Source organism: Geotrypetes seraphini, chromosome 3, assembly GCF_902459505.1.
Source record: "Geotrypetes seraphini chromosome 3, aGeoSer1.1, whole genome shotgun sequence".
NCBI classification, from domain to species: domain Eukaryota; kingdom Metazoa; phylum Chordata; class Amphibia; order Gymnophiona; family Dermophiidae; genus Geotrypetes; species Geotrypetes seraphini.
The window spans coordinates 345,933,180-345,952,558 of NC_047086.1; the positions used below are offsets into that span (position 1 = coordinate 345,933,180).

At 40.1% G+C, this 19,379-nt stretch overlaps 1 protein-coding gene across 2 annotated transcripts in view; it reads left to right on the plus strand.

The window, feature by feature from the left end:
• SYT14 (synaptotagmin 14) overlaps positions 1 to 19,379 on the plus strand; it is a 235,797-nt gene that overhangs the window by 6,659 nt on the left and 209,759 nt on the right. For both annotated transcript variants that reach the window (XM_033939955.1, XM_033939956.1), the window contains exon 2: positions 12,940 to 12,987. In XM_033939955.1, the coding sequence (XP_033795846.1) occupies positions 12,940 to 12,987 (48 nt within the window). The remainder of the gene's footprint in view (positions 1 to 12,939; positions 12,988 to 19,379) is intronic.

The window sequence follows — 19,379 nt, forward strand, 5'->3', positions numbered from 1 at the left end:
CAAGATGACTTAAGCTGCCTCTGGGCTGGACGACTAGGCTTTCCTATGCCAAGTGGCCAGGTGATGATGGTCTGGAGGCTGAAATTTAAAAGTTGTGAATATAATTTTTATGGGGGTGAGGGGGAGGTTGGTGATCACTGGGGTAGTGTGTAGGGGGTCTGTGTTATGTGTTTGAAGTACTTATCTGGTGAGTTTAGGTAGGTTTTTGTGACTTAGACCATGTTTTACATGGTCTAAGTCACAATGTCCAAGTTCCGTCTAGGTTCTGTTGTTAAACTTTCGGTTATACATGCTGTACGACTAAGTCTAAGCCAGCCCACATCCCGCCCAACTCCCGCCCTCAACACGCCTCCCGAAACGCTCTGTTTAGCTTTGGACGTTGAACGGCACTATGAAAGCCTAGGTCGTTTAAAAATACGTCCAAAACCCGGTTTTATTATTGGCACTTGGACGTTTTTGAGAAATGTTCGTCCAAGTGCCGACTTAGGCCGGTTTTTGGTCGTTTTTCTCTTTCGATTATGAGCCCCATAAGTTCCATCTAGGCAACTTGTTAAACTTTTGATTATCATTGCCGGACGACTAAGGGCTCCTTTTATGAAGCTGCATTAGCGGTTTAACGTGTGTAATAGCATACGCTAATTTGCTGGCCGCGCTAGCCGCTACCGCCTCCTCTTGAGCAGGCGGTAGTTTTTTTGGCTAGCGCGGGGGTTAGCGCGTGCTAAAAAGTCACGTGCGATAAAGCCGCTAATGCGGCTTCCTGTCTACTTCCCGCCCTAACCACTTCTCGAAAAGCGCCCCTTTTCACTCTGGGTGCACAGCGGCAGTCAAAAGGCCTAAGCTGCTTTTAGATATGTCTAAAACTCGTTTCGATTATCAGTACTTGGACGACATGTCTTTTTGATTGTACAAGTACCAATTTAGGCTTGTTTTTAGATGTATTTTCTTTTCAATTATGTTGTAAAAAAATCTATTGATTTTTAAAATATGTTTTTATTCTCGGGGATCTGTTAGATGAATGTGGAAAACACAGATTGAAGTGTATTTGTTTTTTTGTATAAAGTTTTAAACATGTAAGTGCAACTAAAACATTTCTTATTTAAAATAAAGAATTTTGAAATTACAAATGTGTCTTGTATGTTTTAGGAATTCCTAGTCATGAGAATTAACATCCCAAGATTATAAGGAATAAAAGCTCTAGACCAGGGGTGCCTAATAGGACGATCGCGATCGACCGGTAGCTCGCCAAGGCAAAGTGAGTCGATCATCCAGGACTCACTTTGCCTTGGCGATCTATCGGGCCGATCAATCTTCCTCTCCTCGATGTCAATTCTGCCGTCGGAGAGGAAGTTCGGGCCAACCAATCGCTGCCTGGCTGGGCGGAACTTACTCTCCGATGGCAGAATTGACGTCGGGGAGAGGAATGCTGGTCGGCTCGAAGCAGGGAGGGCATGGGGCAGCGTCAGCGTCGGCTTTGGGGCCTGTTATCCATTGGTGGCGTTTGGATCCTGTTCCCCGATGGCAGCGGCAGTGGCAGTGGCTTGGGGAAGGGCAGGGAGAAAGAAAGAAAGGGGGCAGGCAGGGAAACAGAAGGAAAGAAGAGAAACAGAAAAAAAGAAAGGGGGCATGAAGAGAGAAAGAAAGAAAGGTCAGGGAGAGAGGAAGAAAACGTTGGGGGAGGGAATGAAGTGTGGAGGAGAGGAAGCATACAGGCTGAAAGAAAGATTGGATGCACAGTCAGAAGAAGAAAGTGCAACCAGAGACTCATGAAATCACTAGACAAGGTAGGAAAAATGATTTTATTTTAAATTTAGTGATCAAAATGTGTCTGAATTTATATCTGCTGTCTATATTTTACAATATGGTCCCCTTTTACTAAACCGCAATAGTGTTTTTTAGTTAAGGGAGCCTATGAGCGTTGAGAGCAGCGCTGGGCATTCAGCGCAGCTCCCTATGCTAAAAACTGCTATTGTGGTTTAGTAAAAAGGGAAGGGGGTGGGTATTTGTCTATTTTTGTATGGTTGTTACTGAGGTGACAGTGCATAGAGTCATCTGCTTTGACCTCTTTGAAAAAAACCCGGAATAGGAATGACAATTAACAATTCTATGCGTACAGTGTACGTTGTATTTTTTAAAAATTTTATTGTTGGTAGATCATTTTGACTTGGTCATTTTAAAAGTAGCTCGCGAGTCAAAAAAGTGTGGGCACCGCTGCTCTAGACTCTTAGGTCCAGTTTAAAATGACTAATCAAGACATACAAGAGCTATGTGGATTTGTACAAAAAAAATACATACAAAAAAAGGATACATACAAAAAAAGGATCTCCTACAATGTATTGTGTGAGTGATTAATTCACTTAAAGCCTCTGTGAATAGATAACCAACAAATAATTCTAAAGAGAGAATTATGTGTATAAAAATATACCGTGACAGAAAAGATCAATCAGTGTGCTGGTTTTGGGGAGGTTACATTGAATCCCGGATGGTTCAACCAACAACATGGTGAGTAGAAATTGATTTTTTAAAGAATGGATATCAATTTTTCTGTTTCCTAATCTATCATTGCATTTATAAACAGGAGTATAGAAGTCAGTTTATTTCTATTAGCAGTCTCTTACCAGAAGAAGATAACAGAGAATGTTAAAAAGTAAGTAATAGTTATATCTTCCAACAGGTATGCTGTATATATATATTTTTTTTAATGTCTTAAATGCCTACACTCTTTTTTTATTTAAAGTTTAGACCAAAAAACTGTTGGAGAACCTGTACTTTCTACATCAACAAATTCTAACCAGCAATCGGTTCCTTACTGGAAGCCAAAAGATTACCAAAATAGTGAGTATATTGGTTTTATAAGGATGAAAAAAATCAAAAAGAAATGTGCATTGCAGTCTAGACTTTTTTTTCTTTTTTTTTTAAATTGTAGACCAAGAAAATGTTAGAAAGTCATAGGCAGATCCCATGAACTTGACAGAAAAGTCTAGCAGGAAAAGAACACATATCAAAACTTCTTGGAGAATGAACCAGAGCCCAAAAGCACTTAACCAGAAGTTAAAAGATAAACAAAATAGTGAGTATTCTGGTTTTGTAAGAATTCAAAATAATACCCATCAAAAAGAAGTGTATTGATACCTATACTTTTTTTTTAAATTGTAGATCAAGAAAAATGTTAGTCACAGACAGATCCCACAACCCCAACAGAAAAGTCTAGCAGGAAAAGGACACACAGTGAAAGCTTCTCAGACAGTGATCCAGAGCCCACCAATGCAGAAGATGGAGAATGCAGTGAAAACCATGTAGCTGATAGTTATTCTAATAACAGTGTGTCAGAGGACAGGAGAAATAATGGTGCGTTAGAACCCTCTGAAGATTCAGAACCAGCTAGCTATGTTCAGTTTGTGGAAAGGTGGGATGATAAATAGGACAAGTTTAATGGTGTACTTTATTCAGAAGAATTTAATTTCATTAATTTAGACAGAATAACTTCATTACCTGAGGCTCAAAATGGCATTCAACATATCTTGGATGAAGATAGCAACAGAGTTTCACCTGGTGATTACGTACAGGTGCATCTACAGTCATCGCTTTTTCACTGTTCCTTGTATACTGGTAAATTAAATCCTGAAGTACTGGATACTGATGATTTCTTAGACCAGATCGCTAAACTCCTTCACAGTCACGGAGAAATACAGGTTTGTGATATATTCCGTGGTGTTGGGCTTGTAATAAGAAACAAGGGTGGTGGGGTCCACAGGGTTTAAAGTCTATACTGTTTGTCCAAATTTTGTATAAACAAGGATGTATTTAATAGACATGAATAACACAGGCAATAACCTGTGTTTTGTTGGTAGTCTTGCAGCACTCGTGTCTTCAGTAAAACTCATAGATGCCGAGCTGTTAAAAGGTGCTGAAAAACCTACATAACGATTTGGGATGGTCATTATATAAAAGTCATGTTCGATGATGTAGCAATAATTGAACATCATTTAAAGATAAACATACGAGTTCTGTTTTATACAAACTCATGGCTTTGGATTTTTTTTTTAAATATTCTTTATTGATTTTCCAACTATCAACAATGCAATAAATAAGTAGATGTACATATAATAATTCAAGAAATGCACATTCATCTTGCAGAAATACATAAGCAATCGTTTTTACCCCTCCCACCCACCCAAATGGCTAATCAAGAAAAACACAAATATAAGATTCCTTCAATAACCTTTCCCAAGTTAAATTAATGTTATATCCCCTCCCCCCTCCCACCCCTCCATGGACGTGTATACTCAAAGGGCTAAATTAAAATCAATAGTCACTCCTTAAGGAATTTTGTCAATGGCTCCCAGACATCCTTAAATTTCCTACAATGCCCCTTTTGTGTGGCATAAAGATTCCATCCAGAAATTATAATTTAACCGGTCCCAGTTTTTCCAGTTCTTCAAAATAAGTTGTATGGCAACTCCTGTCATGATAAAGAGAAGTTTGTTGTTATAGGAAGTTATAGGGCTTTTAGCAATCAATACCGTGTCAAATAGCACCGCATCATATGTCAATTTCAATGGGACGTCCAGTATTCTATATTCAATACCTGGAGGAATTCTTACTTGGGTTTTTATCCCTCAAGCTCATGGCTTTGTTTTAACACATCAGATCAACCTGTGCATCCTAAAACTATTTTTTTGTTGCTACATGTTGACCATTTCTATGGCATAACTAATGTCAAAAATATCCTATGGGGAGCATAACTTCTGTACTTTTTGCCAAAAACTTTATAGTCATGCCCACACTTGTACGACAGAGACTGTGTCTGAATTCAAAAGGGCCTGGGATATGCACATGGGATCTCTGGAGACAGAAATAGATAATGGTTAGTGTGGATGGGCAAACTAGATGGGCCATTTGGCCTTTATCTGCCATCACGTTTCTATAAGTCTGTGGGAGCATGAGAGGAAGCGGATGGTAAAAGAAAATGACAGGGGTTGTGCAGACTTCCTGGTTGGCTTAACATTATCACAACCTCTGTTTCCACAAGATGTCCTTTTTGAGAATTGAACAAATGCTTTTTGTCTATACTACAAAACAAAACTTGGGGAACAAATACACTACTACAATTTTACCAATAAAACATAGGAATATCCAATAGACCATCCACAAATCATTTATGACAAATTTGACCCTCCTACAAATTATTTTGATTATGTAAAAGCAAAAGTATACCATCTACGAAAGCTCTTTTTCCCTATGTTACCCTTACATGTGGGTGTAAGCTTATGTTTTCTTTGTGTCATACATACGCTGACATGTGGCAACAGGAAATGTGTTCTCACATGGATGAGGAGAGAGCTTTTGTGGGGATTTGATGTACAGTGGAGATGGACGTAGCCATTGTGAATTGCGAAAGAATTTGCGGTTGTTGAAATCTATGAAATCTTCCATTTGGACAAAAATTTGATAGTCTCTTTGCTAAGTACATCAAAATGCACATCCGTCAAAAACAAGAGGCTTCTAACTACCCCCAGTGGTGCAATGATACTGAAAAACAAAACATACATATCTGATTTCTGTAGAAAAGAGGGTGTACTTTTGCATGCAGACCAGATAAAGCTAAACCCTGCTAAACGTCAAATAGCAAAACTTGAATTCTCTGTGGATGAAATTTAGTCAAAGGACAAACCTGCCTACCACAAGCAGAGAGCCCAATAATTTCTTTAAATACCTCCCGAATTTGAGGTTGCATATGCGACTATCAATGATGAAACAGCTTGCATGTCTTGGAGACTCTCAAAAGACCATAGTGTATTGCCAGGTAACACAAATGTTTTCATTGCCTGTTTTACAACAACTTATGCATGCTTAAAGTTATACAAACTATTATACAGTTTACAAGAGGATTGTCTGTACGATGGTACAGATTCTGTGATATTTGTGAGCCATGAGAGTGATTGGAACCCCCCTTTGGGTGATTATTTAGGCGAGTTCACCAGCAAGATATCTGCAGATAAACGTGTAAACAGAGTATTAGCGGGTCCTAAAACATTTGGTTACAAACTGTCAAGCGGGAAGATCTCTATGAAAGTGAAAGGGATAGCGCTAGATATAGATAACAGCCAAAAAAATCAATTTTACTAGTCTAAAAGATCTAGGGCTCCTTTTACTAAGCTGTGCTTGCGGTTTTAGCAAGCGCTACACGCTAACGCTGCCATAGAGCTTGCGTTAGTATTTTCTGTGTAGCGTGGGGTTAGCGCACGCTAAAAACGCTAGCGCAGAATAGTAAAAGGAGCTCCTAGTTTTTGACTACAAACCAGGGGCAGTGGAGTTACCCTAGAAAAAGATAGAGGTACAACATCCTGGTATTATAAGAAACAAAAAGAGGTGGTTTGATCATAAAAACAAGTTGTGCATGACAAAAAGTGTGAAGGAGGAGGATGGGTTCAGTACACTACCCTATGGATACTAGCATGGTGGATGTCCGCTGGTCACATCCTTTTTTGTTAAAAAGCTGTTAGAACACACTAGAACTGTTTTCCTACCTTCTTCTACTCTATGTTTATAACCTAACTAATTTATTTTTCTCAAGTACTTTAGCAAGAATGTGAGCCTTTGGGACAGTCAGGGAACTCTAAGTACTTTCTCTTCATCTTAATTAATCTTACTTATTGCATTTCTTCTGTTTCTACTGTAAACCGCTTAGAACTTCACGGTACAGCGGTATATAAGAAATAAAATTATTATTATTATTATTATTGACTGTCATGCCTGACAATACTGTATGGTGTTATAGTTGTGGCAACCTTTCTATAAAGAAATGTTAAATAAATATCCTTTTATTACATTTATGGACATTTTGCCTGATACTTTTAATAATGACCAAATGTTTCCAACCAATAAAGTAAATTTGGTTATTGTAGATGATCTAATGGATTCTGTGTGTAAAAGTGGTGAACTATAGAAAATGTCTTTACTAAGTACGATGTGCATCACAGAAGCCTGAGCATCATAGCAACATAGTAGATGACGGCAGATAAAGACCCGAATGGTCCATCCAGTCTGCCCAACCTGATTCAATTAAAAAATTTTTTTTAAATTTTTTCTTCTTAGCTATTTCTGGGCAAGAATCCAAAGCTTTACCCGGTACTGTGCTTGGGTTCCAACTGCCGAAATCTCTGTTAAGACTTACTCCAGCCCATCTATACCCTCCTAGCCATTGAAGCCCTCCCCTGCCCATCCTCCACCAAACGGCCATACACAGACACAGACCGTGCAAGTCTGCCCACTAACTGGCCTAGTTCAATATTTAAAATTATTTTCTGATTCTAAATCTTCTGTGTTCATCCCATCCTTCTTTGAACTCAGTCACAGTTTTACTCTCCACCACCTCTCTCGGGAGCGCATATATATTGTTCAGAATGTTTTCTGTCAAGGCATAACAAGCTGGACTTTAACTTTAAATACCAAATACATGGCGCTCTTTAAGAGTCTTAGAGATAAGTTACGGATTGCCATTCTATCCAGGCAGATGTAGCCTATCATATTGCAATTTTTTAGCAGCCTTTGAGGATGCCACCAGAAAGCCATACGATTATCTTGTGTATTTAAACAACATAACGCCTGAGGCTTACAGATTGAGAATGAATATCTTCTTACCAGACTGGACAATGATTATACCATGAAAAACCACCCATAAAAGGATGTGAATATGTAACCAATCCCCTTCATATATGCTTGTGCATGTCACAGACAACATGTCTTTTAGTCCAAGCCTCACTGCAGCACAGAAAAGCCATCCTGAAAACAGCTTCTGATGATTTGGTGGTTTATGTAGCTGAAATCGCTCTCAATACCCTAAAAGCTAACATGCCACATTCACAAAACCAGATAAAGGTTTTAAAAAGGATGCCTCGCAACATAAAAGTCTGTGTGATCAAAGATTACCCCTTAAGAAAAAAAAAAAAAAGCAGATAAGAAAATGAAAAGCATTCTTTACATCTCTGGTATACCTGACCATGAAAAGGTAAAATGTTACTCAGAAGTGTTACAACGCTATCTCGTGCTTAACAAACAAAGGGATATGGAAAAAAGAAAAATTAAACGTGTATCTAGAGGTACCAGATGGTACTTCAATGACTGTATCTCCTGAAAACATACCTCCAGATTCTCTCATTCAAGAAGTGTTAAACAGTGTCAACATGCGCTATAGGAAAAAACAAGTGTGGCATCCTGGGAGGGAAATGGAACATTTGTATACCGGGGGAAACCTGTTAGTGGTTATAACCTTCTTGACCTCATTTGCTGTGTTATATAGACCCACGCTCTTTCAGAACAAAGAAGACTCAAAGGTTGGGGGGGAGTTCCTACAAACCCTAGCGGAATTAAATGTGCCCTCCACAGTTGTGGGTAATGTGACCAACAGAGCACGTGCCAATATGCCTCAAGGAGAGCCCTGTTGTGAAGGTTGCTGAACCTACCAAGACCAAAGAACTCCTTCCTTAAAAAAAAACATAAATTATTTCACAGTTACCAGTGGCTGAGTGTATAAAAATGTATTTTCAATAAAATAATACTTTAAAAAATTAAAATAAAGACTGCAGATATTTTCTAGAGATTGGAACTTTGTAAATTGTTTATTTTCCTATGTTGTGTACTTGTTATATATAATTAAATATTTGAAATAAAAAAAAAAAATGACTGCAGACATTTATTTTGATTTTGAAAGTTACTTTTTTTTTATTTAGAAAAAACATGACTTTTGTGGTAGTAAATACAACCCTGGGGGTATGAAATGGATTTTGAAAAGATCTACACGTGGAGGGGCATAATCGAAAGATACGTCTAAGTCCGTTTACGTCCATATCGCAAGTCGTCCAAAGTTAAAAAGAGCCTAAGACACATTTTCAAAAGATACGTCCAACTTTTTTTTACTCTCGAAAATCGTCTAATTTTACGTCCTGCCGATCTGATCGTCCAAGCCACTAAATCGTCTATCTTTATACCACATTTCCGTCCAACTTTCCGTCCAAGTCCAAAACGCCTAAAACAAGCCCTGTTGGACGTGGAAGGGATCTGCAAAGTGATGGACTGCACACCCAGACATGCCACCTTAATAGTGGGGTACCTTACAGGGCACTGCTGTGAACTTCACAAAAAGGGTGCCATGGCTTCTCCTCCCTACAGCTCCCTTATAGGTCATGATGAGCCCCCCCAAACCACCTCCAGAATCCCCTAGACCCACTTATCTACCACCTCAATAGCCCTTATGGCTGCAGGAGCCACTTATATGCCAGTAGAAAAGGGTTTTGGGAGTGTATAGGGCAGTGCACATGTTTCAGTATCAATGCAGTGATTACAGGGGCTTATGGGCATGTGTCCTCCTCTTTATGGTCCCTAACCCACCCCCAAGACAACTTTAGCTGCCTCTGGGCTGGACGACTAGGCTTTCCTATGCCAGGCGGCCAGGTGATGATGGTCTGGAGGCTGAAATTTAAAGTTGTGAAAACAATTTTTATGGGGGGGGGGGGTTGGTGATCACTGGGGTAGTGTGTGGGGATCTGTGTTATGTGTTTTCAGTTCTTATATGGTGAGTTTAGGTGGGTTTTTGTGACTTAGACCATGTTTTACATGGTCTAAGTCACAACATCCAAGTTCTGTCTAGGCTCTGTTGTTAAACTTTCGGTTATACATGCTGTATGACTAAGTTTAAGTCGGCCCATGTCCCGCCCAACTCCCGCCCTCGACACGCCTCCCGAAACGCCCCGTTTAGTTTTGGACGTTGAGCGGCACTATGAAGGCCTAGGTCATTTTTAAATACGTCCAAAACCCGGTTTTATTATCGGCGTGTGGACATTTTTGAGAAATGTTCGTCCAAGTGCCGACTTAGGCCTGTGGACGTTTTTCTCTTTTGATTATGAGCCCCACAGGGTTTTGGTTTGGTTTTTTTGGGTGGGGTTTTTTGGGTTTTTTTTTTACAGATTTTCAGTACCATTTCATCATTTTGCGTTAAATCGTCAGAATAGATTTCTAAAATATTTTCAAAAGGTAACCCTTTACAGCGATGATCTAAAAAACAAACCAACCCCACACAATGATAACCACAGGCTTATAATACTGTTAGGAAAGACTAAACTATCTGGGGGTTGTCCATAGGAATCAAAAAATTCTCCTGTTCCATCCCTGGTCACCTAGAGGGCTAACCAGTGTCCTCCAGGTAGGTTGTGTGGGTGTGTTTTTACCACTAATTGGACCCAAAGGCTTCCTTGGTGTTTGTACATTAGTTAGCCAGTCACTAGGCAGCACATCTAAAATAGATTCTGCAGTACAGATTTTGGATCATAGTAAATGCTCTTCAATAAAGTTTCCTTCATGACCTTCATGATTGTTATCACAAAACTGCTAACTTCTTTCTAAAAATTAGGTCTTAAAACATCTGTCTTAACAAGGGTAACATTTTTCTGTTCTCTGATTTTAGACTGCTTCCAGTAATGACTCTGGCAGCAGTCACTTTTTTCTGCTATCATTATGTTAGGTATCTTTTACTTGGTTTAACACAGTGCTTGTTCTTATCACGTGTTATTTGCCATATCATTTCTTTTAAGCCCTCACCATGACAAGCCTGCTACTCCCCCCTCCCTCCCCAAACAGTCACCAGGACATGTTTGGACATTCCTCTTTTTAAGATATATTTGTAACTAAAAGATCTTTGTGCTGTAATAACACCATATGTTGGATTTTAAAAGCAGATCCTAGCAGATTTGTTCTCTGTTTCAAGTTCACAACACAATTTGAAAGCCCACATCTTTTAACATGGTGTAACATTTTTCTGTTTTATTTGACTTGTTTTTTGGTAGCAGTCACTTGCATTTCTGGTGTCAGACAAAACCTGTTTCTGCTGATGTCATCAGAAAAGTTCATTTCTGATGTCAGACAAAACCTGTTTCTGCTGATAGACAAAACCTGTTTCTGCTGATATCAACAGAAAGTTCACTTCCTGGGAAACCCCCCCCCCCCCCCATTTTTCTGTTGATGTCATAAGAAAGTGGCAGAGGTAATTTCCAGTGATGTAAACAGAGGAGGCATTACTTTGGGGGGAGGACAGTGGGTGGAGTTTGGGTGGAAGTACCACCATTCATTCCTATGGAAGGGGAGGGGCATGGGCGGGATGGTAGATGTGATATGGGAGAGGCATGAGTGGCATGTGTGATATGGGTGATGCATGTTATGGGCGGGGCACAAGCATGGTCTAAGCCTGAAGTGAATGCTGATTGGCTGATCCTTATCTCACGGTCAGTCAGTTTGACATGTTGTGTACCCATTATACTACTTAGAATTATGCAGAATATAAATGTCTTAAATAAATAAAAATAAAATAACTAGTTAGTGCATCTACATTACCGTGCGCTAATTGGTTAGGGCACAGATAATGCAGGCACCCTTGTGGTGATAAGTGCTTCTGTTAGTGACATTTAAATAGAATATGCATGAAGAATAAGCAATTCATAGAACTTAAATCATACATTAGATCAGGGGTAGGGAACTCTGGTCCTCGAGAGCCGTATTCCAGTCGGGTTTTCAGGATTTCCCCAATGAATATGCATTGAAAGCAATGCATGCACATAGATCTCATGCATATTCATTAGGGAAATCCTGAAAACCCGACTGGAATACAGCTCTCGAGGACCGGATTTCCCTACCCCTGCATTAGATCAACCCAGAGAGATCTAAAATATTGGCAAACAGAAAAAGACTAAGAGGTGTATTTTCAAAGCATATAGACTTTCTTAATCTATGGAAATTTGTACGTAAGTGCTTTGAAAATGAACCCCTAAATTATTTTCATGGTAAATTAAGTAGGGAAAATTGGTACTTAAAAGGACAAATAAATGCTATCTAGATAAAGGAGCCCTTTTGCTAGAATGTGTTAAGTCCTAACAGGTACATAGGGAAAGTGAAAATGCTTACCAAAAAAATGCTTTAAAGCATTTTGCATTCATTTTATATTTTATGCTCACTAAGCCTGCATTAATGAATTTCTGAAATTTAGTTTTTGGAAGGGAGCATGCCACAGGTGGGGAATGGGTATGTCTGAATTAACCAGCTAGCGTGTTCCAGTTAGCCTGTATTAACTGGTAAACACAACGTTAACCTGGGAGCACTTCACGTCTCTTAAACAAAGAGGCAGTAAGTTGCTTCTACATTAAATTTTTTGCAGATCTTAATCACTAATGACACCTACAAGAATAGAAAAGTCCTATTTTATAGCAACATTAAAAATGGAGTTGATGTATGGGAAAATTCAAAAAACAAAACGAATTGACCCCAAATTATCCACAAAGAAGCAAATCTAGAGAAAACTCAAAAAAAACTCTGTGGAGTGACGATGTTCCTAAATGGACTTTATTTGAAAGTGTCAAAGTTCCAAAGGTACGCTAAAATCATCCACATAAAATAATTCCATCCACATAAAATAATTCCATCCACATAAAAATAAATCATCCACATAAGAGCTTTAAAGACCTAGTCCGCTAGGGATACAGGACCCAACATGGTCCGCGTTTCGACAAAAAGTCTTCTTCAGGGGTCCCTGGGGGTCCTATAAAGGTGAGTACGTGGGAAACAATTGTGTGGTGAGCCGGAAGTGAGACACTGCTTGCATTTGGGTCCTGTATCCCTAGCGGACTAGGTCCTTTAAGGCTCTTATGTGGATGATTTATTTTTATGTGGATGGAATTATTTTATGTGGATGATTTCAGTGTACCTTTGGAACTTTGACACTTCCGTATGGGAAAATTCTGCATTAAAACATGCTAGACCCATTATTATAACGCATTTTAGTAAAAGGGCCCCCAAATTACTCTTTTACTTATTAAACTTTGGAAACTTTTAAAGTAGTCTTAAGAATTATTCATGATTTAAACATGATTTTCTAATCAAATAATCATTTTGTGACAGGTGGCGAGCGAACTTGTGGAGTACATGAGCTTATCTGCATTAGAAAAGGTAAACAACAATTTACTGTTCAGTGTTGGTTGACTAGTTTCGTGTAAGAACTACAATATAATGTTTGAAAAGTTCTTACTTTTGGAGCCATTTCAGTTGTATAGTACAAGTTCTTTTCTTTATGGGTTCAGAATACTTTCTTTGGGTGCCATGCATTGAACTTATAGATTCCAGCATCCCCACTTATAGATTCAAGCTCTTATAGATTCCAGATTGGGGCACCTCCAATATGGAGAAAATTCCTTCACCGAGTGCAGGAAAGGGATCATTTTTTAAGCTTCTCAATCTTTTGAAAGTTGACTCTTATGATTCGCTAACTTCTGCAAAAGAGCTTATGTGGGAGTCCATGGTTCTCTAATAGACTTTGAACAGCTATGTGCACTGTAAAACAGGGAACCAAGCCTTCTAGTACAGTATCAGCCTCTAAATCAGTTTGAATTTATTTTGCTTGTGAGAGTATTTGGTCAAACAATGCTACAGTAACATTCAGAGAACATTTCAACATTATTTTTTTGCAAGTTTTGCTTATTGCTCAAAATAGTCCATTGAATGAAATCTTATTTATTACTTTTTCTTGATGAACTTGAGTTGAGATAATATAAAATAAATCTCTTTATGTAGTATTTTACTTGTTAGGTTTCCTACGCATACAGATAGTCAATGTAGTTGTTGAGTTGGGGAGAAGACTCTTGGGCCCAGATCACTGAAATTGTCTTTATAATCCGGCGGGTCACTGTGGGGCTGACAAGTTGTCCAATTTCAAAATGGCAATCGATGTTCAAACAACTTCCCATGCAAATGAATTTTGCGGAGGTCTGCCATAATCCCACCCCATCAGTCATTGTAAAAGTGATTTTAACACATGCACAGAGCTGGCAGGGGAAGCCAGATGTTGTGTGTGTGTTACACATGTACACTATCTATCCCCCCCAAAAAAAAGTTGTGCTGCCCCCCCCAATGACACCCCCTAAAAAAAGAGGCAGGAGGGATGCCCACTCCCTCTTGCCTCGGAAAACCGAACCCTCCACACTTCTGACCCCTCCCCTCTGTGAACATCGTTGGCAGGAGGGATACCCATTCCCTTCTGTCTTGGCCACCCAGCCTCCTCCATGCCCCCCACCCCACCCCTGTACCTTATATAGAAGAAGGTAGCAGGAGGGATGCCCAGTCCCTCCTGCCTCCAGGCCTATCTCTCCAAAATGGTGGGTCTTCCCCTTCCCTGTGCATACTGGGATGTACCGGGAGGTGCCTAAGGCCCTGATTGGCTCAAGTGCCATAACATCCATGTCAGTGCACAGCCCGTCTTTATTCCCCTGAAGCAGCCGTTTTTGGTCAGTGAAACAAGGTCTCTTGTCAGGAGTTTAATGAGCATTTTTAGAGAGACTTGGAGGTTAGGGAGCCATATTGGGTTTATTAGAACTAGAAGAAATTTCCTAACAAGCTCAGTTGGCCTCTATTTCATTTAGTGGGGTACTGGAGATGTTATAATGGAGTTTTTTTGGTGTATGATAAGAACGTGGCAGCTATATTTTACTTAGTGCAAAGTGCTGCGGAAGTATTTTTGAGGCTTTTTTCTCTACTTAAGAAGATGTCTCCATAGCCACTATTGGGCAGGCCCGCTGTAGGATTTTTTTTTCTCTCAAATATTTTTTTATTAATTTTACCAAGTAAATACATCAAATAGAAATAGAACTAGCAACATAAATTAATTACATACAATAATACACTATTATATTGAAAACATCAGAATGGAGGAAATAACCTAAAACAAATTAGACAAATTACACATAAAATAAAACAAAATGCACAAGCGCTTTGGATAATCTTTTCAGATATAGAGAAGTCAAGTGAGATTACCAAATGTTTCTACAGAAATCGTCTAGTGCAGGGATAGGCAATTCCGATACTCGAGAGCCGGAGCCAGGTCAGGTTTTCCGGAAAACCACAATAAATATGCTTGAGATAGATTTGCATCTCAAGTAGGTAGTGCATGCAAATCCATCTCATACATATTCATTGTGGATATCCTGAAAACCTGACCTGGCTCCAGCTCTCGAGGACCGGAATTGCCTACCCCTGGTATAGTGGGACTTATAACTTATTAATAGTAACTTCTGATATTTTTTCAGTTATTTTCTTTTTTTTTTTTTTAATGCGCAAAACTAATCCATTTGGAGACATTGCTCCTAAGATGCCAAGTGATGATGCTGTTTTTGTGCATGTGTAGGTTAAAGATCACTGCTGCCTTAGAACCTTTAGTAAAATGCCAAGGAGTTGTGAATATCCTGACTTGGATATTCCAAATCCTCCCTTAAAGTGCTATGCAAAATGGGGTTTCATGCATATTTTATGTGAAAAAGTATGTGAATCTTTCATTCAGTAATTGATGACCCTGAAAAGCAATAGCTTCAATTAAGGGCTCCTTTTACAAAGGTGCGTTAGGGCCTTAACGCGTGGAATAGCATGCGCTAAAATGCCGCGTGCGCTAGCTGCTACCACCTCCTCTTGAGCAGGCGGTAGTTTTTCAGCTAGCGCGCGCTAATCTGGTGCGTGCGCTAGAAACGCTAGCGCACCTTTGTAAAAGGAGCCCTAAATGCTTCCTGTTAACTGTTGAACAGTTTTGTTTTGGGTTTTTTTTTTTTTTACATCACCTTTATTAATGCTAAAGATTTCTACACCAACCTCCGGACTTCACAATGTCATTCAGAGTGGCATACAAACACATAATATAACATTATCACAAGCAATAAACTCCACATAAAATCAAATATAAAATTATTAAAAAGAAAACCAAAATCCTTACACATTCCTGCAAGATACGCAGCAGCCAAGTTCACAATAAGAGTTCAGACTCCTCAGTAGAAAAAAAAAAATAGTCAAGAGCTTACTTTTTGTTCTGAAAGACAAATAGTCTCCTTAAATCTCCTTCCTGATGGCCAGAGGTAAAGAGTTCCACAGTGCTGGAGTAACCACACTAAAAGCTTACTACATAACCATGGACTTCGTTACCTCCCTAAAAAAATAGAATCCACAGCGGTCTAACCTGGCTCAGTCTGGTAATACATCTCCATGTAACACTCTATAAGTAAGAGTGAAAATTTAAAATTGTGCTTGGGCTTAAATAGGCAGCCAGTTCAAAAAAACAGGAGGAACAGCCTTAGAACTATTCAGCCATCTGAGAGAGAGGATGGATATTTGGGGGTTAATGATTGATTCTGAGATTAATTTTTATTCTTAGGTTAAAAATAAAAGGTGATGGAGGTTTTGTCTCTTGCTTACATTTCTTACATCACCTGAAAAGTTGAATATCAGATGAGGATATTGGAAAGGTTTTGGGGGCTGTGTTTCTCCTCATTTTAGATTATTGTGACATGGTTTATATAGGGCTTCTGAGGATGGTGTTCAAAGCATTACAGTTAGCACAGAATTCAGCAGTAAGATTAATAATGGATATTACATTTTGAGAGGTCATTACTTCTTTAAAAGAACTGCTCTGGTTGCTGGTGTTATACAGTTTAAATTCCTTTGCCTGATTTGGAAGGGTACGAGGGGGAGGGGCAACACAGTTATCTGCTGTATTTTAGAGCACTGTTCTTCAACTGCCGGTCCATGGACCAGTGCCGGTCCACAGGAAATTTCTGCCGGTCCGCGCAGGGCCAGCAAGATTAAGGTGACCATAGGTCCCGTTTTCAGACCTTCTGTCCCGTTGTCCCCACACACAGCTTCGAAGCTGTGCTTGGGGACAACGGGACAGGCGATCATTTCCTGTTCCTACCTGTCACGCAAAAAAAAAAAAAGCCTCCCTCCTTCCTTTCCCCGGATTGGCTGCTATCTTACCGCCCTGCTGCTGCTAAAGCCGAAAGGAAGTCTTCTTTCCGACGTCAATTCTGACGTCGGAGAGGACGTTCTGGGCCAGCCAATTGCTGCCTGGCTGGCCCAGAACATCTTCTCTGACATAAGAATTGACGTCGGAAACAAGACTTCGTGTCGGCTTTAACAGTAGCAGCAGCAGAGCAGTAAGATAGCAGCCAACCCGGGGAAAGGAAGAAGGGAGGCTTTTTTTTTTTTTTTTTTTTGCACGGCAGGGAGGGAAGGAGGTAGGCAGGCAAGCAGGCTGGCTTTGGCTAGGGAGGGAGGGAGAGAGGTAGACAGGCAGGCAGGCTGGCTTCGGGGGTGGGGATGGGACAAAGTGTGGAAGGCAGTGAGAGGGACATAGGAAGGAGGCACTGGGGGCACTAAAGACATGGGAAGGATGCACTGGGGGCACTAAAGACAGGAAGGGGCACTAAGGACATGGGAAGGAGGCACTAAAGACATGGGAAGGAGGCACTGGGGGCACTAAAGACAGGAAGGGGCAATAAGGACATGGGAAGGAGGCACTGGGGGCACTAAAGACAGGAAGGGGCACTAAGGACATGGGAATGAGGCACTAAAGACATGGGAAGGAGGCACTGGGGGCACTAAAGACAGGAAGGAGCACTAAGGACCTGGGAAGGAGGCACTGGGGGCATTAAAGACATGGGAAGGAAGCACTGGGGGCACTAAAGAAGGAAGGGGCACTAAGGACATGGGAAGGAGGCACTGAGGGCACTAAAGACATGGGAAGGAGGCACCGGGGGCACTAAGGACATAGGAAGGAAAGAGGGAGGGAATAGAAAGGGACAATTCTTGGGCCTGAGTGCAGAAAGAAAGAAAGGATATACAGATAGAAGGAAACGCAACCAGAGACTCATGAAATCACCAGACAGCAAAGGTAGGAAAAATTATTTTATTTTCAATTTAGTGATCAAAACGTGTCAGTTTTGAGAATTTATATCTGCAGTCTATATTTTGCACTATATTTGTCTATTTTTCTATAGTTACTGAGGTGACCGAGCTCGCAGAGATGGCGCAGAAACGGGTTTTTAAAATTTTAGTCCTAGTAGTTTGCCAGTCCACAAAATAATTCTTTTATTTCTGCCGGTCCATGGGTGTTGAAAAACACTGTTTTAGAGGGTAGTGTGAATGGTATACTAGGCCATGTTAATCAGATTTACTGGGAGTTCTTTCTGTAAAAGTAGTGTGAATATCATTTTTTTGTAGTAGGATGTTTTCATTGCTGGCCCAGTATCAAGGAATAAATTACCAACTTTAATAAGGATGAAAATATTTTTTCACATTTTAGAAAAAAAAAAAAAAAAATCAAAACCTGACTAAATTATAAGGTGTTTGGTACTATAGTTGGGGGTGGGCTACTTGGAGCTGAAGTTGAGATGTGGTTTTTTTTAACTGCTGTATGTTTTTTATATTGTTCCCCATTTAATATTTATGTCAATAGTGATATATCAAAATAATAAATGCAATCCAATATAATATGAGTATATGGGTGAGTCTGGTTTTGTCTGATTTGATTATCTGTACAATGCCTAGAAATGTGGGATAGATGAATACTAGATGTTTATAATAATCATAATTTTCGATTCATCTGTCCAAAGAGCATTATTTCAGAAGTCTTGAAGTCATTTGCATGTTCTTTGGTGACCAATAGTGTTGTTTTTAGAGAGCAGTGCTTTCTTCTTCACTATCTTCCCATGCACAACATTCCCATTCATTTTTACCAGTTAGCTGCTGCATGATTCAGCATATAAGCTACAATAAGAGGCCTGCGGATCTTTAGATGTTAGTCTGGGGTTCTTTGTGACTAGGGAACAGTCGATGAAGTTACATGGAAATACTTTTTAAACAAACAGAAGAAAATATTTTTTCACTCAGAGAACAGTTAAGCTCTGGAACACGTTGCCAGAGGAGGTGGTAACAGCGGTTAACGTAACTGGCTTTAAAAAAGGTTTGGACAAGTTCCTGGAGGAAAAGTCGAGTCTGCTATTGAGACAGACATGGAGGAAGCCATGGAATCGGTAGCATGGAATGTTGTTACTATTTGGGTTTCTGCCAGGTACTTGTGGCCTGGATTGGCTACTGTTGGAAGCAAGGTACTTGGCTAGATGGACCATTGGGTCGACCCAGTATGGCTATTCTTAAATGTTCCTTGGCAGTGGCAAACTTAGCTTAGTTGCCACCCACAGCACATCACCCCCTTCTTCCATTTGCATGCTGTTGGCTTTGCTGGTCCCCCTCCTCCAGAAAAGGAAGTTGATGTCGGGGGGGGGGGGGGCAGGGGACTGGCAGAGCCGACAGCCACTCTCTGTGGTACTGCAGCCCCATGACTGCTTCATGTGCCCTCACCCTCTTACAGCCTGTATTCGGGGTGAACCGCACCCACTGCTTCACCCGTGGTATGCCACTGTTTCTGGGTAGATTCATTGTAGTCTTCAACTTTTTCTTTTTGTGGGGGGTTTGGAGGCTGGAGCCCAAATGTTTAGAAATGGGCTTGTAATCCTGTCCAGGCAGATAAA